Source organism: Cucurbita moschata, unplaced genomic scaffold, assembly GCF_002738365.1.
Source record: "Cucurbita moschata cultivar Rifu unplaced genomic scaffold, Cmos_1.0 Cmo_Scf00004, whole genome shotgun sequence".
Lineage (NCBI taxonomy): Eukaryota > Viridiplantae > Streptophyta > Magnoliopsida > Cucurbitales > Cucurbitaceae > Cucurbita > Cucurbita moschata.
Window position 1 is genome coordinate 3,771,705 of NW_019268520.1, and position 26,942 is coordinate 3,798,646.

Sequence of the window (26,942 nt, forward strand, 5' to 3'; positions counted from 1 at the left end):
GGTACACATTCTTCCCAAAATTTCAAAATTTCTTAGGTTCCCTGAACAAGGAATATTTAGGATATGTTGAATCTTGTGTTCAACCATGGAGTGTTGTTCAGTTTTGTTCAGGCTGTCCAACACACGAAAGCTGATGAATAACACCTTTAGATTGAAAAATGACAACTCTAGTGCATCAAAACGAAATTGTTTGATGGAATCCCAAACTGTGTCTCAATAACCCTACAAGTGTTGAAACAGAAAAGATAAGCAGCATGAGTATAAGTTTGATATGGCCCCAACATGCTTGTGTGATGTAAAAGATAGTCTATTCTGTTTAGCCCAAGGACACTAAACAAGGTGTAGAGATTTCTTAGCGGAATCAAAACAAAGAGCATCCCTTATAGCAAGCAAGAAGATTATTATTTGAGGAGTGGCCAAGACAAGCATGTCAAGTCCTACAAGAAACAAAGTAGAAAGCCAAGTCTTAGTTTTCCCAATCATCCAAGAGAACTCTTCCTGAAGGAGACATGAAAATCACCATCCAATCGGACCTCAATAGGTAAATTTCTAGGTCAGGGCCTGATGGAGATGAGATTGAAGTGAAATGATGGAATGAACTCAACATTATTAGGTAATTTTTGGTTCATGCCCTCATGGATAGGAGAGTGAAGCGAAATACTGGAACGAACATCACATTACTCGGTAAATTTATAGTTCCGGCCCTGATGAAGATGAGATTGAAGCAAAATGATGGAACGAACATCACATTATTCAATGTTCACATTATTCAGTAAATTTGTAGTTCAGGCTGTTAGATGAACATGATCCTCAACAATGGTATGATATTGTCTACTTTGAGCATAAGCTCTCATGACTTTGTTTTGGGCTTCTCCAAAAGGCTTCGTGCCAATGGAAATAGTATTATTTGATTATAAACCCATGATCATTCCCTAAATTAGCCAATGTAGGACTTTCATCTAACATCTCCTCTCGAACAAAGTACGCCTCCCCTTAATCGAGGCTCGACTCTTTTTCTTTTGGAGTCTTAGTCATTTTTTACTATGCCTTCGAAGAGCCTCGACTCCTTTTTCTTTTGGAGTCCTTTGTTCGACATTTGAGGACTCTATTGACATAGCTAAGTTTAGGGCATGACTCTAAAATCATGTTAGATGAACGCGACTCTCTACAATGGTATGATAGTGTCCACTTCGAGCATAAAAGCTCTCATGACTTTGCTTTGAGTTTCCCGAAAAGGCCTCATTCCCATGATCATACTCTTGTCCTAATTTAGGAAATACTCATGGGTATAAGACCTTTTGGGGAAAGCCCAAAGCAAAGCCATGAGAGCTTATGCTCAAAGTGGACAATATCATATTATTGTGAAGAATCGTGTTCATCTAACACATGCTATGATGGAAATGAGATTGAAGCGAAATCATGGAACAAACACCACATCATTAGGCCAACTTCTAGTTCATGCCGGATAGAGATGAGATTAAAGCAAAACGATGGAATGGACATCACATTATAGAGAATGATGAGTCGTCACCGTGAGATGAATATCACCAATAAAATCCATAACAATTCATGAACGATTAGGCAGAGAAACAGTCATATCGAAAAATCTGGAAGAATCTCGAGTGCTATGAAATCTTAAAGAATCTCGAATGCACCCGAATGAAGGATCCAATGCTCAAAATGTAGGAGCAGCATTAGAACACAGAGAACCCAAGTAGAGGCCAGTAATCCTTGACATTGTTCAATGCTAAATGCTGAGAGAGGATCAGAACGAGTATGAACAATTCTTCACCATTGTTGAAGCTTCAAATAACAAAATGATGAGGCTCTATTGGAAAGAGTATCTATGTTTAGGATTGTCGAGGTATAAAATATATTCCTGTAATAAGGATGGTTTGGGCCATCATCAGCCCAATATAATGGGCTTTTAGAACATAGAGGTCCACATCGGGCCCGAGTGAAAAGGCCCAAATGGTAAGATATAAAATGCCAAGAGGAGTCCTCTCTTCCGCGTTGTATCAAATGGGAATTCCGAAACCCTAATTCGTAGAGCCGCAGTTCTCCGGTGAACGTTGTTTTTCTTAATCTTTTCGTTCGATTTTCAAGTTTTTCTGTTATTACGGCGAGGATGATTATTGCTCTTTATTTCTGACACCTCTTGTATGAGAAGTGCGTTCTGAAAAAGATCGCTTTTCATTGAGCAGATTCAGCAACTCTCTGAGCCATTTTTTCTGTTTACCGAAGCTTCTCTGTTGTTTTTCTTTTCAATTTTAAATCGTCTTTAGATTTGTTCGATTTTTTTGCTTCTCTGACTGATGTCGTATCTTGAATGTAAAAGAGTTTTCATCTATTCTGTCGTCGACTCGTAGCTGCTATTCTCCAGTGGCTTTCTCGTTCGCCACCAAACATTTTAACTTCTTGCGAAAAATGGATTATGATTGATGCTAAATTAATCTTTTGAAAGACTTGTCATTCTACATCGATCATTATGTTTGATACCTTTCATATTCACAAATCTGTTTTAAAAATACTCGGGACATTTTCGAGTTACAAATCTTGTGATTTGTTCTACTCTTTTAGTCTGATTCTACTTCAATTTGTCATTATGATCATTATGATTATTATGGTTGATACTTTTTCATATTCATAAATCTTGTTTCAACAGTACTCTTGGACATTTTTTTTGTTACAAATTTTATGATTTGTTCTCTTGTAGTTCGATTCTGCTTTGATTTGTTAATACGATCGATACTTCTCATATTCACAAATCTTGTTTCAAAAGTAGTCTTGGACACTATCGAGTTACAGATCTTATGATTAGTTCTCTTATAGTTTGATTCTAAATCGATTTATCAATTTGTCATGATGATCGATACTTCTCAGATTTGCAAGTCTTGTTTCAAAAGTACTATTTGACATTTTTGAGTTACAAATTTTATGATTTGTTCTTTTTTGGTTAGATTCTACATCGATTATTCATTAGGATCGATACTTCAAATATTCACAAATCTTTTTTTTCAAAGGAACTCTTTGGACATTTTTGAGTTACAAATCTTATGACTTGTTCTTTTTTAGTTCGATTCTATATTGATTTAACATTATGATCGATACTTCTCATATTCACAAATCTTGTTTCAAATGTACTCTGGGACATTGTCGTAGTTACAAATCTTGTTTTGTTCTCTTTTAGTTCGTTTCAACTTTGATTTGTCGTGACTATCGATCCTTCTTATATTCACAAATTTTGTTTTAAAAGTATCTTGGACATTTTTGAGTTACAAATCTTATGATTTGTTTTCTTGGACATTTTTGAGTTACAAATCTTATGATTTGTTTTCTTGGACATTTTTGAGTTACAAATCTTATGATTTGTTTTCTTTGATATTTTTGAGTTACAAATCTTGTGATTTGTTTTCTTTTAGTTTACATTGATTTGTCATTACGAATACTTTTCAAATTGATTTGTCATTTGTTTTCTTTTAGTTCGATTCTACATCGAGATGCTTTTCTTGTTTCAAAATGTTTTGAGTTACTAATCTTATGATTTGTGTGGTAGCAAATTGATTTATTACCACCATTTTTTAATTGAGCCAACCATACTTTCTAAACCATTAATATTTGTTAATAAACTAGCCATCCATGCCTAAAATTATTGTACTTAGTATATAAATAAGTGTTCCTTTTAAGGATTTTGATTTTAAAATGAACCAACATGGGAATATTTAAGATAAAATTTATGAAAATTATTTTTTAGTTTATTCATATTATAGATAGATAATGTATTTTAAAATTGTATAAAATAATTGTAGTCATTCTTAATTTATTATATTATAAACAATATAATTTAAGATAATAAAAACAAGTTTATAAAATATTGTCCAAAGCTAGATTTGAACCTGTTTGGGGGATTATCAGCATTGCCTAAGTCACCTTGACTTGAAGTTTTATCCAATGAAATGGAAACCAAAATGAATCTAGAATTTAGAAAAATTAACCAAATCCATCCCAATAATTCAATTGGGCTGTGTTCAGGTTGTTCATGTTCAAACAAATTAACCCAACCCAACCCCTATAATTTGAGTTGGATGGGTCTTTCTTCTCCTCTGTGTAGTCCTAATCGCAAAATTCTAGGCGTCAACCATCTATTTTTGCCCGTGGTTCAACTTCCTATTTTTGGCCAACGGGTTCAACCTTCTATTTTTGGACAGTTCTCTAATAAAATATATTAAAACTTACACATCAATTTATAATTATTTAAAAAAAAAAAATGTAACATAAACTTTTCATTTTCACAACCACCCTCTTTTCAACTAAACTAATAGAAAAATAAATTCTAAAAGAGTTTTAAACTATTAGAAAATTAAAAATATATATAAATTGTGATATAATAATATTGCAACATACATTAGAATAAACATTGAATACTATGCATCTATTTTAAAATAATTTAAATGTAATTATAAATTCTAATTAATAAATCTATTCTATAACTTAAATACATTAGAATTTAGATTATATATATAATTTATGGAGATTGAACACTATATAAGCATTTATGATATTTATTTTAAATAATTTGAATATATGTATAAATTATAATTAATAAATTTATCCTATTTAAATACATAAGAATTTAAAACATATATATGATTTATGAACATTCAACACCATATAAGCATTTATTTATTTTAAAATAACTTAAATGTATATATAAATCATTTATATTTTAAAATAACTTAAATGTATATATAAATCATAATTTTGAACTATATTTGTTTGTATTATATAATAAACTATATATTTAGTTTATTTTATTTTAAAATAGTATGAAATATTAAGGTATTTAGATCTTTTCAAATAGTATAGAATAAAATATTAAGGTATTTAGATAGTTTTAAAATAGTATAAAATATTAAGGTATTCTTAAATATATATATATATATATATAAAAGAAATTAAGTAAATAAATTAAAAATAATAAAATAACAAAATAAAAGAAATATAATTTAAGATAAAGGACGTGTATGCTTCACACTAAACAGAGGACTAATTCTCGTAGAATAGTAGTATGAACATATACATATTAAGCATTTCTTTTCAAACGAAATCGAAGTAGTCATTGTGACGTCTCCTGAAATTTATGGTGTGAAAAGGGAGGTTAATTGTGATCTCGTTGTCTAGGTAGAACCTTTTAAAAGATTTAGAATCAAATTTAAAAAAAAAACAAAAAGGACTAAGAACCATAAATTTTTTCTTTAAATTTTTAAATATTTATTTCATAACTGTGGTACAATAATTAACCATCTACCCCATAGATAGATTATTCAGCTTTTTACCTCTACTGTACTCAACTTTGTGCTGCTACCTTTGTCTTAAATAGGGAAATGCGTCAGAGAATGACAGCGAGTAGGAGCTCTTGAAGAGGTGAGATTGAAAAGCCTTTTGTTTGATAACTGAAACTTACTAGAAGTGCTTGTTGATGCTTCTTGGGATTCGCAAATTTTGCTCACGGGCACACATATTTCCCTTGCCAAAGCCTCGGCCTCAGCCTGTGTTTTGATTATTTGATCAAAACAAATGTACCTTCCGTGTGCCTCGTTTTCTCCCATTGCCTCGTACACATTCACATGGGCCTCCGCCAATCTTTGCATGCTTACGGTCGCTAATAGCCCTTGCTCGTACATCTCATGTGCTCCTGATATCAATTAGAAGTGAGAAAGATCAAAAACTTAAATAAAATTCACGATTATTGAAAATAATACTCTGAGATCGCACGTCAATTGAAAGGAGCATGAAACATTATTTATAACGGTGTGGAAACCTCTCTCTAACATAGATGTTTTAAAACCTTGAGAGAAAATTCGAAACATAATGTCCAAAGAGAACAATATCTGCTAGCAGTGGGCTTGAAGCTATTACAAATGATATCAGAGCCAGACACCGGACGATATGCAAGTGAGAAGGCTAAGCCCCAAAGGAGGTGGACAAGAGGCAATGTGATAGCAAGGACATTGGGACTGGAAAAGGGTGGATTTGGGGGGTTCATATCGATTGGAGAAGGGAACTAGTGCCAACGAGAACGCTGGGTCTTAAAGGGGGGGGTGTGGATTGTGAGATCTCATATCGGTTGGGGAGAAAAACGAAACATTTTTTTTATAAGGATGTAAAAACTTCTTCCTGACAAACGCGTTAAGTCAAGTTTAAGAACTAAACTCATCTAAATAATCTCTCAAACTTCATTTTTTAACTCAAATTTCTAAGTTTATCACAATACATTAACACGAGCATATATTGATGCCATATAATTAAAATTTAAATGGTAAGTATTGAGTAAGTGAACACTAAATGACACCATCAAGAAAAAAAAAGTACCTTTGAGATAAGCAATTGTTGCAGTTGAATTCCTCATATTACAGAGGTCAGGAGCCGTCACCAAGGCAGAACAAATGGTGACTAACTTTAAACCTCTTTCTTTTGCAATTCTCCATGCTGCCTTCTCAGCCCTTAGCTTCCCCAAAGCATACCATAGCTTGAATTCCAACAACAACAAATATAAATTGCCTTTTTCAAAACCCCATAATAATATTTCCACGTCAAGTTAAAAGATAAATGGTCCACTTATAAAGCACAATAAATAATAACATCTCTTTGAAGTTCATCTTTATTTTCTCATATGCAAATGATGTATTCAAATTCACTTTTTAAAGCACACAATATTCTTGTGATATGTTCAAATTCACTTTTATAAGTTAATGGGTTTTTTTTTTATAAATATTATAGTAAAAGAAGGAAGATAAATAGTCCCTTTTCATCCGGACACAAAAATGTCTAACCACTTAAAAGAAAGATGTAAGAGGAAAAATACACCACAAACAAAGATCTAACCACTTTGTATAAATTACTCCTCTTTAAAACGAATATCAGGGGCTTGTAAATATAATTTTGAATTCATTATAAGCTTAACATTCACATACTATTCAATTATAGTTTTTAGAAACAGTTCCGAAAAATAAAACAGTAAATAAGTTTAGATCTTTAGACTTACTTTTTTATCGACGCATAACAATTGATCGCTCCAACAATCATGGTCGATGACTGGCGGGAGCTCAGCTCGTGTACCGTCACGCCATATGCAGGCCAAAAGTGAAGAGGTAAAAACACAGTATCTTACAGAGGATGTTCTTGCACATGCCTCCATAACATTCTCACTCACATTCTTTTCCACCTCAGCCATGGCTTTCTTTTAGGATGCGGCATTTGAAAGAGAAGGTTAGACTATGTTAAAATGGAAACTAAAAGATGTTTAGAAGAATTTAAACTTCATTAATAATTTCTTAATTACATACCATTACAAAATATTTAATCGTCATATATATATATATATATACATTCGTGGTTAGACAAACACGACTCTCCACAATGGTATGATATTATCCACTTTGAGCATAAGCTCTCATGGCCTTACTTTGGGCTTCCCCAAAAAGCCTCATTCCAATGGAGATAGTCTTCTTTCATTATAAACCCATGATCATTCCCTAAATTAATCAACGTGGAACTTTCATCTAGCACCTCCCCTCGAACAAAGTACGACTCCCCTTAATTGAGTCTTGACTTCTTTTTCTTTTGAAGTTCTTTGTTCGACATTTGAGAATTCTATTGACATGACTAAGTTTAGGGCATGACTCTGATATCATGTTAGACGAACACAACTCTTCACACTGGTATGATATTTGTCCACTTTGAGCATAAGCTCTCGTAGTTTTGATTTAGGCTTCCCAAAAGACCTCGTACCAATGGAGAGAGTACTCATGATTCTACCGACATTAAATGTAATTAGTTAGGCAACTCAATTCTTCCAATAAATGAATACCGAAGTGTTTGTGTGGACGGATAAAAAAACATCCAACAATGCAACAATGGGATGGTTTTTAATCTTCCACCGCTTCATTAAGACTTTCACGCGCTGTTAGGCACAATGTTGACGTGTCTTCCACTTAACCATTTGATTTGATTTGATTTTTTTTAATCTCCAACTCGTTAGTTCTATTTTACACTTTAATTGTTTAAATATTTTATACCTATGTTTTTGTAAAAAATAATAATAATAAATAAAACTGTGACAGCTACGTGATTCCAAAACATTTAAGACTACTGAGCCAACAGTACGAAAATAAAATATTTTGAAAATTGAGAACTAAAAAAATTATTTAAAAACTTAAAAAAATGATGCATATTAGCTATAAAAAAATGCGTACCGAATAGCCAGTGAGGCCAGTAGGATCGATGAAAGAAGAGGTATGGAAGACACCGCGACAGCCTTCAAAAGCATTTGCTAAGCTATCGCAGTCCGTCAGGTTGGCCGACACCGTCGATACTTTGCTGTCATTGATTCTAATCCCACCCGCTTCCGAATTCATCTCTCCCAGTTTTTCTCTATCTTCTGCAACATTTTCAAGCATAATTGCATCATTTATTAAACTTCCGTTCCAAGTTAAATACAAAAACAAGAAATCTACAATAATTAAAATCTAAAACAATAATTATCTTCTAACGTCTCTTCCTACATCAGATCATTCATATATTTAGTTGACCAAGTCAAATTTATAATATTTGATCTGAAGTTTAATGCATTAATTTTTTGTATTTAAATTGTAAGTTTAGTCTGAATTTTTAAATTACCGTTCATCTATTACATATAAAATTATATTTTATGCCTAATGAAATTTCAACTTTTAACTTTGTATCGATTAAAAATTATTTATATGCAAAAATAATGGTTAATGATTTTTATAGGCTTTTTTTTTTCTTCTTGTTGATTCACAAAAAAATAAAAAATAAAAAAATAATAATAATAATAATAAATCATAATGGTTAATGTTTATGAAAATGCGAATGAAAATGTTTAATTAAAGGAAATAAAAGGTTATAAATAAAAAGCTTTCAAAGAATAAAAAACACCAAGGCTGCCGCTGTTGGTGGCTGAATGTTGACGACCTGCTCAAGCAGCAGCACCAAAGTCAAATGAGTCCTATTCTTGTTTTCTATCTCAACTGGAAACACGGTTCTAAGTAAAGATATGAATTCGGAAACGAAATCAATATTATGAAACAAATAGATGCGTGAAGTAGGAAGAAGATTCCCGAAATGCAATATACTCTTTCTTGTTTTTGAATCTGGATGATGATCAAACTTAAGGACAGAACTTAGAACATAGGAGAAAATCAAGAGTTGAGGACTAAAAAATCGAACGATTCTCAGTACCAATGTTACTGAAACAGAAGCGTGAAATAGGAAGATTCCCGAAAATGCAATATGCTTTTGTTCTGGTTGTTAATGACGAAAAACGAGAAGGAAAACAGAGTAATCCGGAAGATGATCAAAGTTGAGCATAGAACAAAGAAGGAAAAAACAAAAAATTAAACACGAAAAAAAAATCCAATTCTCGGTAAGAATGTCAATGAAATATGTGCGTAAAATACAAAGTAGATTCCCGAAAATGCAATATGCTTTTACCGAGAAAGAAAACAAAAAGTAATCTGGACAATGATGGAGTTAAGCATAGGAAAGAGAAGAAAATCATAGCTAAGCACTCGAAAATCGAACGATCACGACTATGAAGGTCACTGAAACAGAGACGTAAGATGCCAAAAAGTTTCCCGAAAATGCAACGTGTTCTTTTTCGAGGAAGGAAGCAGAAAGTGATCCAGAAAAAATCAAAGTTAATCTTAGAACAAAGGAGAAATCAAGAGCTTAAGCATTAAACATCGAACAATTCTAAGCATCAGATGCGTCAAGTTCAAAGACGATTCCCGATAATGTAAAGAGAAAGTAACCAGGAAAATGATAAAAATTAAGCTGAAATCAGAGGAGAAAATCAAGACTAAAGCACTAAAAAATCGAACGATTCTGAGCAGCAATTTCACTCTTAAAAGAAAATCACCAGCAATAGAAGTCAAAACTAACCAGGATTATCGAGAACGATCCGAACAGAAAATCCACGCTGCAGGAGCTGATTCACCACCGCAAGGCCCAAGGGAGAGACGCCACTAGTGACGCAAACGAGCTCGTCGCCAGGCTCCTCGTCGGTGTCACTCGAGGAGTTCGACAAAACTCTCCTTCCATGGAATTCATCAGAATTCTTCCGACGACCAGCAAGCATACAGGCACGCTCAGAGATGCGACGGAGCTCCTCCAGTTCCACTCTCCGGCACTCCTCCGCCCCAGCAATCCCCATTTCGATCTGTTGAAGTTGAAACAGAGTGGAAACTGATCGCGCAGAATCTTGGAAGCAATGAGTCAGAGAGGAGTGGTGATTATTTATATCTCAGATCCGTTCGCGACTTAGTTCCCTCTCACGAAAAGAACGTTTTCACAGGAATCTCCGCTCCTCCGAAATGAACAACAGGACGCCCGCAATAAACAAACATTAAATTATTTAATTTTTTATTTAAAAAACTCAATTCTAAATTGAAACGTGGCACTTTTATATCAATTCCTCAACTAATTTTATTTTAAAAAAAACTCCACGAAATCCCTAATTTAATATATATATCGAGATTTGTACAAAATTAAATTTAGTTAATGACCAAAATAACAATTTGAATAATTGAGTATGTTTCAAAATTATATTTTACAATTTTACAATTATTTCAATATTTTTGCTTCGTACCAATGATTTTTGTCGATTTATTAAAAAGATGACATAAATGTTGATGGGACATCTAATAAATTAGTAGCAGTGGTGACGCTATAGCTTAATAATGATGAATCGATGAATCGTTAAAATATAGGTTATATCGACAATATACTCGTAAAGCTTCAATAAGTGGTAATTAAGGGATTAACATTATATTTATTATTATTATTTTAGAAGTATATTTGAAATCGACCACATAAATTATTGTTTTTTTTTTATTATTACTCCTCAATTTTTTAAGGGTTAATATTAAATTTAAAAAATTTACATCCATGCAATTTGATTTAAATAATTAATCTTGGGTAGTTGGAAAAATTAGGTCTTTTTTTTCTCTCTCTACCTACTTTCATGTTCTCTCTCCTCACCTATCAACCTGCGTTTGATGTATGAGCTTGCGTTTTTACGCGGATAAAATTTATAAGCCTAAATTAATAAAAATACTTTCAAACTTTTAATTTTTTTTTTTTAAAAATAAAAGTTTTTTTTTTTTTTTAATAGAAGTAGGCAGTTTCAAAACTACCTTTCAACTAAAACTTCTTTTAAAAAATAATCTCTTGAGATTAATATTTTATTAAAATAATTTTGAAATTTTAAAAGTAATATTAACCCTTTTTTAATTTTATAAAAAAATATTCAATTTTTTTTACTATAAATTATAGACGAAAAGTACACATCTCATATATTATATTCAAACTTTTTAATATTACTTTAGAAAATTTGCCACTATTTGAAATTAAGTATTATCTAAAATTTGTTTTAAAAAATTTAAAATATTTCAAGTTTTTTAAAAAAAAAGTTAAGATATTCACTGTGTTGAGGATTACTGTGAAGAGTCGTGATTCATAACATGGTATAGAGCCATGTCCTAAATTTAGTCATATCAATAGGATCCTCAAATATCGAACAAAGAATTGTGAACCTCAAAAGTGTAGTCAAAAGTGACTAAAATGTCGAATAAAAGATGCACTTTGTTTGAGGGCTCTAGAGAGAGGAGTTGAGCCTCGATTAAAGAGAGGCTATTCGAGAGCTCCATAAGCTTAAGGGGAGGTTTATAGAGTATTTTGTTCTATGGCAAGATTGTTGAAGATTATTGGAAGTGAGTCAAAATTGGTTAATTTAGTGGAAGATCATGAGTTTAAAACTATCTGCATTGATATGAGGTTTTTTTTGGGAAAGCCCAAAACAAAACCACGAGAACTGATGCTCAAAGTGGACAATATCATATCATTGTGGAGAGCTATGATTTCTCTGAATATATCAACGGAATCTACATCCTCTCTTACCATTCGATTTAGGATAAAAAGGTGGTCGATAAGGACCACGTAAATAAATAAATATAAATTCACAGTTACCCACTTGATAAGTATATAGATAATAATAATTAATATCAATAATAAAATTATATTTTAATTCTTTTAATTCGTATAACTTTGGCTTAGGTGTTTATTGTTTATAAATAGGAAATAAATTGTATTATTATCAAACCGCAATAAATGTTTTATTTTTAACTATTAATTTTAATTGGACTAAAAGCATTTCCCCCGTCATTATTAGCGCGGGGAAAGAAAAGAACGTCACCAAGCAAATGTTAGGTACGTGGAAGTCCATAACACCAATACCAACCCATTATTTTTGTCCCCTACCATCTACCATCTAACGGGTTAGGTGGAGTTTCATATCGTGTTTCGAATTATATCGAGTTGATAAAATTATTTAGATCAAAGTTTGGGTCAACGTCATTACACATCACTAACACGAGTTACGAATGTTAAATTCTTAACTCTTTTTTAAAAAAGTAAGATAAGGTTGGGTTGAGTTGTAACTCTATTTTCGGGTTAGTTAGGTTGACTTAACAAAAAAAAAATGTCAATCTGCAAATCAAACTAAAGTTTTGGTCTTCAAAAAAATTCAACCCAACTAAAAAAACTAATCCGGTTTGGGTTGAATAGTTTGACTTAATAAGGTTATGGGTCGTGAGAATACTCATAATTTTGACAAAGTAATGTAGTTGACCCGAACAATGAATTTGTGATTTAAAGGAAGAGGAAGCCCCGATAAAGTAACGTACGTGACTTCAATTCATAGGGTAATTTGGCTCGTGAATTTATATTTTGACTTTGGTATAATAGAATTGTAAACTAATATATTTATTGAGAATTTTAAATGTTGACGAGTCCAATTAAAATTGGAATTAGTTGACCACGAAAATAGGCCGTCATTTTTGAAGAGGGATAAGAAAATTATTATTATTAGTTAATAAAAGAGATTTTCCATATTTTTTAAAGGGAAAAAAACAATTAATAAAAGAGAATTAAAAGTTATTAAAAAAATATCTATTTTAATCATTATACTTTTAAATGTCCAATTTTATACCATGATTAAAACTTAAAATATATTTAAAGTAATAAATAAGATAAAATCTAATTAAAATATAAAAAAGGAAATTTAAAAATTGAATAAAATATTAAGATTTGAAAAATAAAAAAAAATCAAATATGGCCGCTAGAGAAATTAAAAGAAATAATATTTATATTATATTATATATATATATATATATATATATAGCCAATCACCGATGGCCAACCCTACTTGAAAATAATCAAATAATTCATTAAAAAGAAAAAAACAAATAGAAGGTCAAACTTAATTCTAATAAATATATATATAATATATATATATATATATATATATATATATATAATAGTAGTAATTTAATAAAAATATCATAAAATACTCAAAAATCACTTTTATGACACATGACCTCCCTTCATAGTCTTGTAGCTCTTGTGTTATCGACACAAGTCATACAAGATTCATATCATGTAGAGCACGACCCTAGTGGAATACATAAAGTAGTATATGACTCTCTTTTGTGTTTTCATAACATGTAGGACACGGTCCTAATAGATCACATCATATACATGCAAGGACTGACCCTCACGTGTGTATCATAATATGTACAGTTGCACGTGCATGTGAACTTTTTCTATTTTCTATAATCATCTAAACAGGTTAAATTTAATAGTTTTCGTGTTTAAATTAATGCAATAAATTTTAATTTTAATTTTGACATCATAATCAAAATTTTAATTTTAAAAGGAAAGGAAAAAGGAGAAACACCATTGTCTTACATTTAATGTAGAATGCCCACCTTTAAAATTATTAAATCTATTAATAACTTCAATAAATTTTAGCTGAAAGTGATTTACATTATTTTATGAATTTTTTTCAAGTATGAAAAAAAATATACATAAAAAGAAGCAGTCGAGAGGAATCCCATTTGAACACGTGGATTTAAATTCGTTAGACCAAAGAAAATACGAATTTAATAAATAGTTCAGTGAAGTTAGGTAAGATGAATAATTTCTTTTAAATGAAGGGCAGATGGGAAGTTGTAACATGACCACTAAGATAATTTTAAAAAAAATGTTAAATTGTCGCTTGTCACTTTTTTTCAAAAATATAAATTTTTAAAAGTTTCTATAATAATCTTAATTTTAAAAAATAATTATTCTTATAATTCGTTGCGATTCAAAAATACATTTGAATTTTAAAATATGTCCACAAACTTTAATTTTTTTTTAATTAAGATCCTTAAATTTAAAAAAAAAAATTAAGAAGTATTACATGTTTCAAAACTTAGAATGAAAATAGGACCAAATCTATCGTTATAAATATAATAAAAAAAACATTATATGGATATAATAAATTATATAAAGTACCACATGGTAGGTTATGATAAACCGAAGTTTGAAGGTAGGTGAAAAATTTTAATCATGAAAACTAATGTTTCGTACTCGTTTTATTAATTTTATTATTTTTTAAACCAAACCATTCCGAAAAATGTCAAAACATTATAATAAAACTAATTTAATTTGTACAAACTTATTCTTGTTGACAAAAAGAAAGACAACCATGGCCTTCTAATAGTTGTTGAGCGATGGTAAGGCATATCAACAAAATTTACCAAAATTTGAAGAAAAAATTGTGTATAATTGGTCTCATTTTGTGCTGAAACTATATATTTTAATTGTTACACTTTTGTATTTTAATAGTATTCATATTCTAAGAACTCGGTAGTTTAAAGTTCAATTAGACACAAAGTGAGCCACTTTACCTATATAATTTTCATAATAACGACTAATTCGTTACAAATTATAAAGAACATCCAAGTATACAACAAAGTACATCCAAGTTCTTCTCCCTTGTTTCAAATTTTCAGGGACATAATAACAAAATCCCAACTTTATACATTTCTGTTAGTTTTATAATATTACTATACTTTATTAGACTTAAAATTAGAATCTTATTTGGATCCATATAATTTGGTAAGAACTTCCCCAAACTGAAGCTAAACACAAACGAATAATTTTAACCTACTAAATGAAAGTAGGTAGGAAACTAAACTGTGAAAAGGAAATTTACCCAAATTCTTAATTTCCACTTTCTTTCCAATACACATGTTACACACATATTGTGTTTTATTTTGAATTTAAGGTGAATGAAATCATGAACCTACCAAGAAATGGGAAATCCTTGGTCAAAATCTTGAATTATTTGCTTCCTGCTTACTGTGGGTTACTAGAAAATGCATGAGAAAAGAAGATTCCTTACCTGGTACAGCAGCAAAGCAATTCTTAAGACCTAACTTTGAAAAATATAACTAAATCCTCCCTCTTTCTCTCTCTCCAGGCAGCTAAAAGTTCCATCTTAGTTTAATTAAATTCTTCATGGGAACAATTTTTCCAATGTAAATGTAGTAGAGATCAAATTAAAACCAAACACAAACGGTTAGCTTTGCCTAACAAAAAACAGTCCAATGACTGCAATTTCCAAGCTTATATTTGAACGCTTGGAAATTGAGACCAGCCGCCCTCAGCTGATTGCTCATACCCTCCTCAATATCAATTTATGCATCTTTATATACGTCGTCTCCTAGTTCATCTCATTCCACTGTCATTTAGTTCATCAGTGTGTGAGAGATGAATCCCAGAAGCTATGCTTCTACTTCTTGGCCTTTCATAGCCTTTGTTTATGCAGTTACTATCAGTGAATTTGTGATTGTGAGTGAGAGCTCATATTCCACATCTTATGAAGATCGCTTCATGAGACGCCTTGATCCATCTCGTCTGCACAATTATCAGTACAATGGCCTCTCTTCTGCATCTCCTTCTCACACTTATCCTTCTCAATCTCATCTCACGGTAATTCTCTCTCTCTCTCTTTCTAAACTCTACATTAGAACTGGCTTTGATTGGATTGAAACTGTCTAACCATATGATCAACCATGAAGCCACTATCGGGATCGCGTGTTTATCACGTGGTTGCCTATGGAGCTGATCCTACTGGGGAATCTGACAGCACCGAGGCGATAGAGAAAGCCATCTCTGATGCATTTCGGTATCCCACGGATGCTCACTTGATGAAAGGCATTTTAGACCTAGGAGGTTCTCAAATTCACCTAGATGGAGGGACTTACAAGATCAGTCGCCCCTTGCGCTTACCAGACATAGCGGCTGGCAATTTCATGGTACCTATTATATGATACTACACCCCCTCTCTTCTCAACTGCCTATGATACAATATACTAAGAATACGTTTACATGTGGACAGATACATGGAGGATCACTACGCGCATCGGATTCTTTTCCAAGTGATGGCCATCTAATAGAATTAAGGTCGTCGTCACCCTCTGTAATGTATGAATATATCACACTCAAGGACTTGATGTTAAACTGCAATTTCAGAGGAGGTGGGATAGCCATTGTCAACTCACTGAGAACTACAGTAGATAACTGCTACATATCACACTTCATGAGCGAGGGGATAGTAATTGAAGGTGGGCATGAAAGTTACATAAGAAACTCATTCATTGGGCAGCACATCAACATGGGTGGAGACCGAGGTGAAAAGGACTTCTCAGGGATTGGAGTGAAAATGATCGGAAATGACAATGTGTTGAGGGACATAGTAATATACTCGGCAGAGATTGGAGTGATGGTGTTGGGACAAGCTAATGTGTTAATGGGAGTACATTGCTACAACAAGGCGAGGGGATTGGGTGGGATCGGAATTTACGTGGGGTCACCTGGTTTTACACAAACAAGGATAGTGAATTGCTACTTGGATTACACAGGAGTGGTGGTGGAGGACCCAGTTCAAGTGCATATAACAGGATGCTTCTTCTTAGGGAATGCATTGGTTGTACTGAAATCGATAGGGGGAGTAATAAGTGGACTGAATATTGTGGATAACATGTTCTCGGGAGATTATACAGGGGTGAGAATAGTTGAGTTGGATGAATCCAAGACTCCCTTCACTAGAATTGATCAAGTGGTGGTAGATAGAAATAATGTTCGTGGGATGGTGGTTAAAACGACGGTGGGAAGAGGATCCACAAGGGCAAATGGAACGACTTGGACGGTTGATTTCTCAAGCCTATTGTTATTTCGTAACCTCATAAAAAATGTAGGGTACTCATTGGAGATGGAGCAGACTCAGGGTCAGGGTCAGGGTCAAGGTCAAGTTCAGGTATTTCCAAACCATGCCTTAACTAATGTATCGCACAACCGAGTAACTGTCCAGTCGAATGTGGCAGTAGCAGCTACGTTACATGTTCAAGTACACCAAACAACCTATGCTTCGTGATACATACTATTTTAATTAGTTTTCTGGCCTCACATAAAATCGAAATGAAAGCTTAATTCATTGTTTCTTGGTTCATCAATTGATGTATAGTATACTAGTAAAGTAAAAGAAACGTCTTCAGTGTATTCAGTTATTGTTGAGAATGAGCACTTCAGTTGTTTTAATATTATATCCTCTTCTCCTAAAGAACAAATACCACAAAATTCTATATTTCAATCTGGAAAAATGAAATGAAGGTTCCCTTTTCCTTCATTCAAGAGAAAATCAGAAAGATGCATGAATTTATTGGCTAAAAAGAAACCACAGGACACAAAATATTAAGTTAGAAATAATTAAAAGAACACACACACAAAAAGGCCATACCTGCATAAAGTCACTCATGCTCACCTCAGCTGACTCTATGTTCATGCCTGTATCGACTTGAAACTTTAACTTGAGCCAAATAATAGCATAGGGGCTTAGATGGGAAAATGATGGGAAAATGATGGGAAATCGAAATCGAAAACGAAAACTACCAAAGATTTGTTCCAGATACTTGATTGACTTATTAATTTCTCCCTGCAAACATGATTTTGTGTAATAGCTGTGCTATTCTACATGTCCACCACAGCAGATAAAGATTGATACCAAATAAAGATTGACTTATTAGGCAAGGAGAACTCACAGCTAGGTGTAGTGTTGGAACAGCCAATTTTTCCACTAATGTCTTCTCTTGCATGTAAGCCAAACTCCTACTTATCTTCTTGCCTTTCATTTACTCCCACATCCGTTACCTGCATCATCCTGAATCTGCTGGCAAAAAGTTGAAACACAGAGCATTACTTCATCCAAATCAAGAACAAAATTAGTCAGAGCATGAAGTAGGCAGCATGCCGCTGCTTTCTAAAGAAAGTTACATACGAGGGCACCCTGACTTTTCAAATCATTGAGGTTGGAATTCCAGGCATTCACTCCACGAATATACTCTTGCATGGCATCAAAAGCAAATATTCAGGGCATGGTCAAGTAAGAAAGGATGCATGAGTATAAAATTGAATTTTTGTCTGAATTAATGCTAGTAAAAGAGAAATGTGAACTTGACGATCCCAATATAAATTTAATTGATACATATCTCGTTCCTCGGGATTAATCTGATATTCCTTCATAGGTAGAACTTGGAAAACGGGGCAAGTTCAAGTGTGTGCCAAGCAATTCCCAACACCCATTGAGAACTTCACGTAATAAAATAGGCATAATCGGCTCCTCGAGTCCTTCTGGACGGGCCAATTTCATTATATGAAGGCATGATTCTCCAGCCAAGTATGGCATTCACTATCCCAAGGTTGTGACCAGGAGAACTGTGCAATTGACAACCAAAGGAGCGTGCATTACGTCGGATAAAACTTCGAAATCCTACAACTAACGACCAGGAATCGAATGGAATTGAATCAATTGATTAGAGTAATGGTCAATCTGGAAGGAATGGTTTGAACATGCGCGTTTATATATAAATAACTACAAATTAATCAACTAATGATGTAGGAAGCAAACAAATTAATCCCAAGCGACGTATGTTAGCTGATTCCTAACGCTCATTTCTTTCATTTATTGTTTCTGTCCTAAATGTGAAAAGTTCTATTTCGAATGAATTTATCTACCATCTTTGATAATAAAACATCGCATTATCAACCATTCATCTGGCACGTCCGGAATCTAAAAATTAAGGTAAGAGAATGAAAATGAACATAAAAATACACCCCGATTCCATATAAAAAAAAGTTGCAAGCTCAACAGAACAACAAAGCAGGGGGAAATTTTGAGAAAACAAGTAGCGGAGATTGAACTAGCTGAAATCCATACTGAAACTTGATCAGAAACTCAAAGATTAACGAACCTCAGTATCTCCAGCGATGAAGATATCAGAACCGAATCCAAATCAACAGAAATGACACAGATTCATCAGGTAATCAATCTGGAATGTAGCAAGACGACGGAAACGATCTCCTTGTTTCTCACAAAATACAGTAGCAAAGTGCAGGATTCAAGCTGTTCAAAGAACGCGATTAACTGTCCACGGAACCCGATTGCAAACGAGAAACCAAAAATTTTCTTATTCGTTACAGAGTTGAGGGATGAACTTCGAATAAGAACCGACGTTTCCGTGAAATGGGGAGTAAAGCTGCGAGAGAAAAGGAAAGTGGGGTCCATGCGCGATATTTTGGACCTCGAGTTAATCGGAAGAGATATCGGTAATTTATCGCGTTTTTTAAGGGTCAACTTTTTAAATTACTTTTAAGCGTATTAATACAATATTTTAAATGAGATATTATATTAAAAGTAAAATATCTTTGTTTTTTTCTGAAAGTTTAAAAATATTATTTAAAAATTTAACGTTTATATTATTTAAAAAAAAAAACAAAAAAACAAAACAAATTTGATAATTATTTTTAATAAATTAACTAATTTTTTAGAGACTAAAATCAACCCGTATATAAACTATAAACAAAAATAAAAAATCTATCTGTAAATTTTGATTACACGTTTCCCTTATATAAGGCACGCTTTAAATAAAATATATTAAAATGGATACATAGAATTGACAAGCACAACATGCCATTGTTATAGGATTCTACAATTTTGAGATAATTAAATGCTCTTATAATTATAATAATATATCAAACCCGGGAACCAAATCATTATTTTTTTAATTTAATTTTATTTTTTAAAAGTGTATAAAAACGGTCAAAATTACTGACAATGAGTTCACATTAGTTAATTTAGTGGAAGAAGCGAGGAATACTATTATGAGACCTTTTGAAAAGTAGAAACTAAAACGACAAAGGTGAACAAAATTATACCATGGAGTCACAATTCTAACAAAAAAAAAAAAAAAATCTAGAAAATAGAGCAACCCCGTAAGAATCCATATATATATTCTTGTTTAAAATCTTTTTTTAATTAAAAATAGTTAATTAATTCTTTGACGGCTTATTCTTGATTCTGGCTTTACAAAAGTAAAAAGCTTTGGTGGAGAATCTTAACGTGTTTAAGCTTTTTTTACTAAATCTAATTATTTATTAATTTATGTAAAATCACCTTTCTATTTTTTATTTTTTTATTCTGTTAAAATTTTGGTAAAATACTTTAGATTAAACAAAATCGTTTTTAAATTAACACATATAAAGTCTTTGAAAATTATATTACTATTGTCATGTTGGTCACAACAATTTAATATTAATTTATCAAATACCATATTATATTTTTTTTAGATTCAAAATTTACCATAATTATTTAATTAAAAATATAATAAAAATTGAAAAGAAAATTCATCCGAATTTGTAATAAATAAAGGAAAGCACTCCGACGTCGAAAAGAAGCCCACGTGTTTCTTCCGTTATGGGCGTCCGACGTGTTCGTGAAGTAAAGGGGAAGGATCTCGGACACGGTTTGACACGTGTCAACCCCTTATTTTATTCTTTTTATTTTCCCCTTCTAGATTTCTCAAATATTCTTATATCTCGTCCGTACAAAATCAACTACCGTTTTACAGCCGTTGGATGAGTGTATGATGAAAACAAAACAATTTTTAAATCTGCATTTAAGATTACACTCGTCCTCTTTTCGTAAAGTTGCAAATTCACACGCTTGACAGGTGTAAATGTTTAATAATCAATTTAAATGTTTTTTTTTCATACTATTTTTATTTTGTTTTTATTAGTAAAAAAAAAAGTACTGAAATTACTCTGTAATATAGAATATAAAATAATATATTAATGGGTCAAATATTAATGAAAAAAATAATACAATTTTTTTTAATGTTATTTAATAAATTCATAAAATTTTCAATTTGTTTTATGGATTAATACAATATTCTTTTAAATTGTTTATTAAAAAAACTTAATTCTTTTTTTTTTCTTTTGTAGATTAAATAAATTCGTTTATTTCCAAAAAAAAAAATATGTCGTTTTCATTTGGATATGGATGATAAAAAAAAATTTGTCGAATCTCCTTAAATTTAGTTTGGTTTTACTTTCTACCAACCTAATTAAATCTATCTATTAAATTTATTTGGAAAAAAAAAAGAGTTTTAAAAATATTAAAGCAATATGTGGATAATTTAAAATATCAAATAATTTTAATGACTTTACCTATTAAATTTATATATAATTTAAATTGCGAGTTTAATCTTATTTTAATTTTGTATTTAAATACTTTTTTTTCCATATATATTATATATAAACGACTCGATTCCTTTTTCTCATTCCCAAACTCGACACTCTACATTAGTCATCACAAACAAACTCTGAAAGAAGAAACGCCATGTCTCTGCAAATGCTAGAAGAAGATTTCGGAATGTGTCCGAGCTTCAATAGTTACTCCAGCGGAGCAACCGCAGATGCCGCCAGAAGAGCCGGCGGCGAGTTCTCAAGCGGCTGTTCTTCATTCGATTTCGATCGATTGCCGTCGCTGAAGAAAGCAGAGGATCAGGCAGATGACGATGATTTTGAATTCGTCTCGCTCCAGAAATCTGGTGATTCTGATATATTTCGCGGCGGTTTGATCGCTCCTGCGTTTCCGGTTTTCGATTCCGAGCTTCTGTTTGAGGAACGTCAGGTTGAAAGAGCGGAAATCGACGGTCGAGATTCGGCTATCGTGCAGCCGATTCAAATTCCTTTGGAGAAGCTTCTAATTAGAGATCGAGATAACGATCCGCTGTCTTCTTCGTCGTCGTCATCGTCAGCGGACGAATTGGAAGGAGTTCCGTCTGGAACGTACTGCGTTTGGAAACCTAAATCCGTCGGAACGCCAAATCTGGCTTGCAAGAAGAGCCGGTCCACTGGATCATCGTCGACAAAGCGTTGGGGAATCCTAGACCTCTTACGTAGAAGCCACAGCAGTGGAAATCACACATATGTCTCCTTCACTTCGTCGACGAGTTTATACTCAACTAAGAAGGCAAAAGAAATCAAGTCAGAGACAAAATCGGCGAAGGAATTGAAGGAGAAGATATATTACTCCAGCGAGGCGCGTATCGGCAACAAATCGAGAGGCCAGAGACCCGGCGGAGATCACAAGAAGAATATCTCTGCACACGAATCGTTCTACGTGAGGAATCGTACATTGAAAGAAGAAGGTAAGAGAAAATCGTATCTTCCTTACAAGTTACAAGCCGGAATTGGTTGGTTGTTGGATTAACGTCATTGGATAGGGCAGAGCCAGTTGGTTATGGAGCATTTAATTTTTGCAATTGCAAAAGCTCTGATCATGAGTGGTTCATTCGCATCACTGTACATCAAAACGTTCATGTTTACAGTTTAGATATGCAAAAATGAAAAAGAAAGATGATTGATGAACAAGTTTTTCCAGGCATCTTTGATCATATAAAATGTTTAGTCTATGAATATGTATACAAAGAGATGGTTATTCAATTAGGATTTGGGATTCCATGAGAGAATTTTGGTAGAAGTTCACTTAAATTTTCGCTTAAGATTACCATTTTAGTTGCTGTTTAAGAAATTGTTTGTGTATTCAAAACAATACACCAAATTAATTTCCAACGCGCATTGAACATCTTACCAAACAAAGTAATTTACATTAGAAAAGTTATTGGAACTTTTCTTTTTATTCCAAAAAGTTTGTGTCAACTTTAATCAAATTGTTTTTGTCTTTTTTGTAAGTCCTTTAATTTTTAATTTTTAATTTTTAATTTTTAATTTTATATTTAAAATAATAAACTCTTTTTAAGTCAAGTGGAGTGGAAGATAGAAGCTGGGAGAATATAATAATTAATAAATTTATGGGTTGATTTTGATGGCAAAACTTACCCTTACTTTGACTATTCTCTTTCGATCCATAAATATTCTAAACAATTTTCACGTTTTAGGTTATTAAAGAAAGAATTGATTCTATCTCCAAAACAATTTTCACGTTTTAGGTTATTAAAGAATGATTTGATTCTATCTCGAAAATAAAAATGGTAAACACGTCCAAGATTATTTATAGCTTAATTGATGTGACATGTACGTCGGATTTAGTTATCAAAGGTGGAGTGATAGATGTTTTAAAGTCTGATAGAGAACTACTTGCTATGCAAATACGTTTAATATTCGTGTAGTGTTAGTTAACATCTCAATTCTTTTAATTACCTTATCTACATATTTTTTAGAATTTTACTAATTAATCATCGTTGGTTAACTAGACGTATTGCTCAAATCAGTTTGAGGGTGGAGCGGGGACAGAAAATATAATCCACTCCCTTGTTTCCATTTACTATAAATTTCTTTCCACTTCTCTTTGTTTTCTGTTTAAACGGAGATTCTTTACCCCATTTGAAATGAGTATCCCTCGGTTAAATGAATATCTCTAATTATCGAATTCAGCCTCGAACATCTAATCACGTAAACTCTTAATTCTTATTAAGAATATATAATGTCTTAATAAATATATCTTTAATTAGTTAAACGCACTACTAATTTTAGGTAGATATAGACGGTATGATGCATAAAATATTTCAAACCCAAATTCTATAAGGTAATGTAATATGTGCATTTATATATATAGTTTTCCAATTAAATTATTAATAAAACATTAATTATTGTTTAAAAGCTAATTACTTCAATTAAAAACGTCATAATTAAATGAATTAAATAGAAAATAAATAGTTTTATTTTATTATTACAATTAATTAAATCTTTATTGAAAATATAAAGGATTTTTTTCCCAAATGCATGCCCCGACCTAATTTCCAAATTAAATAATACCCCATATTATAATTTTTTCTTTTTGCAGCAAGAGAATAAAGAATGCATCCCAATCTCATAGATCTTCTATCATAAATGGAATTTAAAATTAAATTGAATTGACACAGTTGGTAGAGTGATTAAATTCCTATATATATATATAAAGACGAAAATGTATGTGAAAGATAATATCTTTATTGATATTATGAAAACCAAAACTAAAATAACGAGGACGTATATCAGAAATGAATAATATCATATAATTGTAGAGACATGTAAGTGTTCCACTAAAATTTAATGTTTTTCAAAATTAACCAAGACAGCTATTAATTAGCCGAGTGTTAAGCCCACCCGTCTTTAGTTTGGTAAATTGGGCAAAAATATATAAATACACGAATACTATATGGAGATAGTCTTCTTTTCATTTTTGTTCCATATTTGAGAATTCTATTGACATAGCTAAATTTAGGGCATGATTCTAATACCATACAATAGTATAATATTGTTGACTTTGAACATAAACTCATGATTTTCACTAAATTAATCAAGGTGGGACTCACTTCCGATAATCCTCAATATTCAACACTAAGAAAGAATCTTTAACAACAAAAATGTAACTGTTTATGCATTCAAAAGATTAGAAACGTCATGACTTAATAAACCCTGAAATTATGATTTTGGTAAGTTGGATCAACTTGTAATATCTAAAAATTCAACTAAACACTTTCCATACATAAAAAAGCATAATGATGCCTAATTCGTCTTGTATCAAATAATGATGAACACGAAATTAACGGTTGGAAATTACTACGGACTTAAAACTCCTTAATTTGGTGATTGGACTCTCCATGAATCACATACCGTTAATTTTGTTCACAAATCAAACCACGACACGTGTATTTTATCAGAATTTGACAGTTTCTTAATTCGGTCAGTCGGTCGGGAAATGCTGTAGGCGCATTTGGCCTTTTCCGTTGTCAAATAAAATCTGGCGGGAAATTTTGTTTATCTACTTCTCGAAATCAACGTTATAGTGTGAAACCATTTAAGACAGTCCACGTGTCCGTACGTTGTTCCAAATGACGTATGTGCCCCTTCATGGACTGTAAATGGACCGTACGATAGGCACCTTACCCGAATCTCATGGTCGCTCACGCACAGGAATATCATAGAGGAAAACATATTCATGAATAATAAATACCCACGTGTAACCGGACCAACAAAAGTCCACGTGAGCCGTGGGACATTAGATATCCACGTGCAAAGTGATTCTCAAAAAGATTTTAGTCTTAAAATAGTAATTTTTCCGAAAATTTAGCTAAATTATAAAAAATAATAGTAAACTTTCAATTTTATATAAAAAATATAACTTTCAAAATTTTAAATAATACTCTTAACTTTTTTTTTTTTTAAAGTCTAAACATATCGCTACCATTAATATTTTATTGTTTCAACCGTTAGATGAACACACTCTCCACAAGGGTACGATATTGTCTAATTTGAGAATAAGCTCTCGTGTATTTATTTTCGGCTTCCTCAAAAGGACTCACTCCAATGGAGAGAGTTTATAAACCCACAATCATTCCTTGAATTAACTAACGTGGAACTTTCATCATTTAACATCAACCATGTTACAAAAGTACAGAGATAGATTTTTGTGACGGACCAATTTCGTAGGTATGATCCATTAATATCGAAACAAATGGGCCAAATTTGTAATAATAGAGTGAAGGAGAGCATATGAGAAAAACAAAGAATGGCCCATAATTGGTCCATATTACTTCATCGAGTGCGTTCAAGGGCGCCACTTGGCCCCCCACTCGGTCCGACTCATCGAAAACAGTCGAAACTATGTCAAGAAAATGTCGACATTCATCCTATTTCCTCTCTTCGCCATTTTCTGTTCCAACCTCGACGTATCAGTTTCAATATTCTATATCAATGGAACCACCATTCTCTCTCTCTCTACTTACAGACACTGACGAATAAACATCTCCGCCATGGGCGACGGTGCCTTCACCGTCATTCCACCTCCTTCTCGCCGGAGACGGCCACCCTCCGCCGCAATTCTTTGTCCGTGTGAAATTCTCCTCATCGTCGGCGACGGAATTGCCGAATCTCAGAGCGGCGATCGATCGAGTTTTGACGATCGGGCTGCTGCCAGGCCCAATCTACATGGAGTTAGGGCTCTGTTTGTGTGGGCCTAATTAATAAGTTGCGGTTGATTGGGTTTCTCCCAAGGCCCAATTCAAGCCCAATAATATTCCGGCCCATTAGCCAAGGTACGCATCTTTCTAATAGTGATACAAATGGTAGTCAATATTTTATAAGAGTAGGAGTGATTTTCAAAAATTTTAAAATTTCTAATGCTTTATATAAATTTTAAAATTTCATATATGGTTGACTTTTTGGCTTTACTTTTGGTTTCCTCAAAGAGGTCTCGTACTAATGGACATAATATTTCTTACTTATAAATCCACGATCTGAGACTTTTTTCCCAAAAACCGTCAACAGCAGATAGATTATTCTTTGTTCTAATAGTATCCACTCTATGTCTCCGTAATATTAGACGTATTATTATTATTATTATTTTATTTTATTTTACGAGGCGTAGAAAATCGGGAGAGAGTAATGGGGGAATGGGGGAGTGGTTGGATTTTAGGTGGAGGAAGATAAGAGGAGGGATAATGAGAGGATAGAGTTGAGAGAGTGATCCATTTTGTTCTTCAATCTCTCATTTCTTACCCATTCTTTCTTTGTTTCTCACTCACTCAAAGCCTCACATCATTTTGTGGTACATATCCTTTTTGGGATTTCAACATCCTATTTTCAATCTTTTTTTTATCTATATTGTCCTTATCCCTACCCATTTAAAATTT

General features: G+C 32.4%; 2 protein-coding genes, 1 long non-coding RNA gene, 1 other non-coding gene and 1 pseudogene across 4 annotated transcripts; 3 read left to right on the plus strand and 2 right to left on the minus strand.

Moving 5' to 3' along the window:
* The first annotated feature begins 2,121 nt into the window (after window positions 1-2,121).
* On the plus strand, window positions 2,122-2,224 carry LOC111442488. Its single transcript, XR_002710311.1, has one exon. It is a non-coding gene; the product is annotated as a small nucleolar RNA snoR1 (small nucleolar RNA).
* Window positions 2,225-5,237: 3,013 nt separating this feature from the next.
* Window positions 5,238-10,412, minus strand: LOC111441907 (annotated as a pseudogene).
* Window positions 10,413-15,098: 4,686 nt separating this feature from the next.
* On the minus strand, window positions 15,099-18,317 carry LOC111441915. Its single transcript, XR_002710250.1, has 3 exons — window positions 18,245-18,317; window positions 17,708-18,133; window positions 15,099-15,310 (listed from the first exon to the last, which is right to left on the minus strand). It is a non-coding gene; the product is annotated as an uncharacterized LOC111441915 (long non-coding RNA).
* Window positions 15,457-17,513, plus strand: LOC111441905 (polygalacturonase QRT3-like). Its single transcript, XM_023079098.1, has 3 exons — window positions 15,457-15,900; window positions 15,990-16,226; window positions 16,310-17,513. The coding sequence occupies exons 1-3, from the start codon at window positions 15,679-15,681 to the stop codon at window positions 17,342-17,344; spliced, it is 1,494 nt and encodes a 497-aa protein (XP_022934866.1). The 5' UTR covers window positions 15,457-15,678; the 3' UTR covers window positions 17,345-17,513.
* Window positions 18,318-21,566: 3,249 nt separating the features above from the next.
* Window positions 21,567-22,794, plus strand: LOC111441909. The gene has a single exon (XM_023079102.1). The coding sequence runs from the start codon at window positions 21,644-21,646 to the stop codon at window positions 22,517-22,519; it is 876 nt and encodes a 291-aa protein (XP_022934870.1). The 5' UTR covers window positions 21,567-21,643; the 3' UTR covers window positions 22,520-22,794.
* Window positions 22,795-26,942: the final 4,148 nt, after the last annotated feature.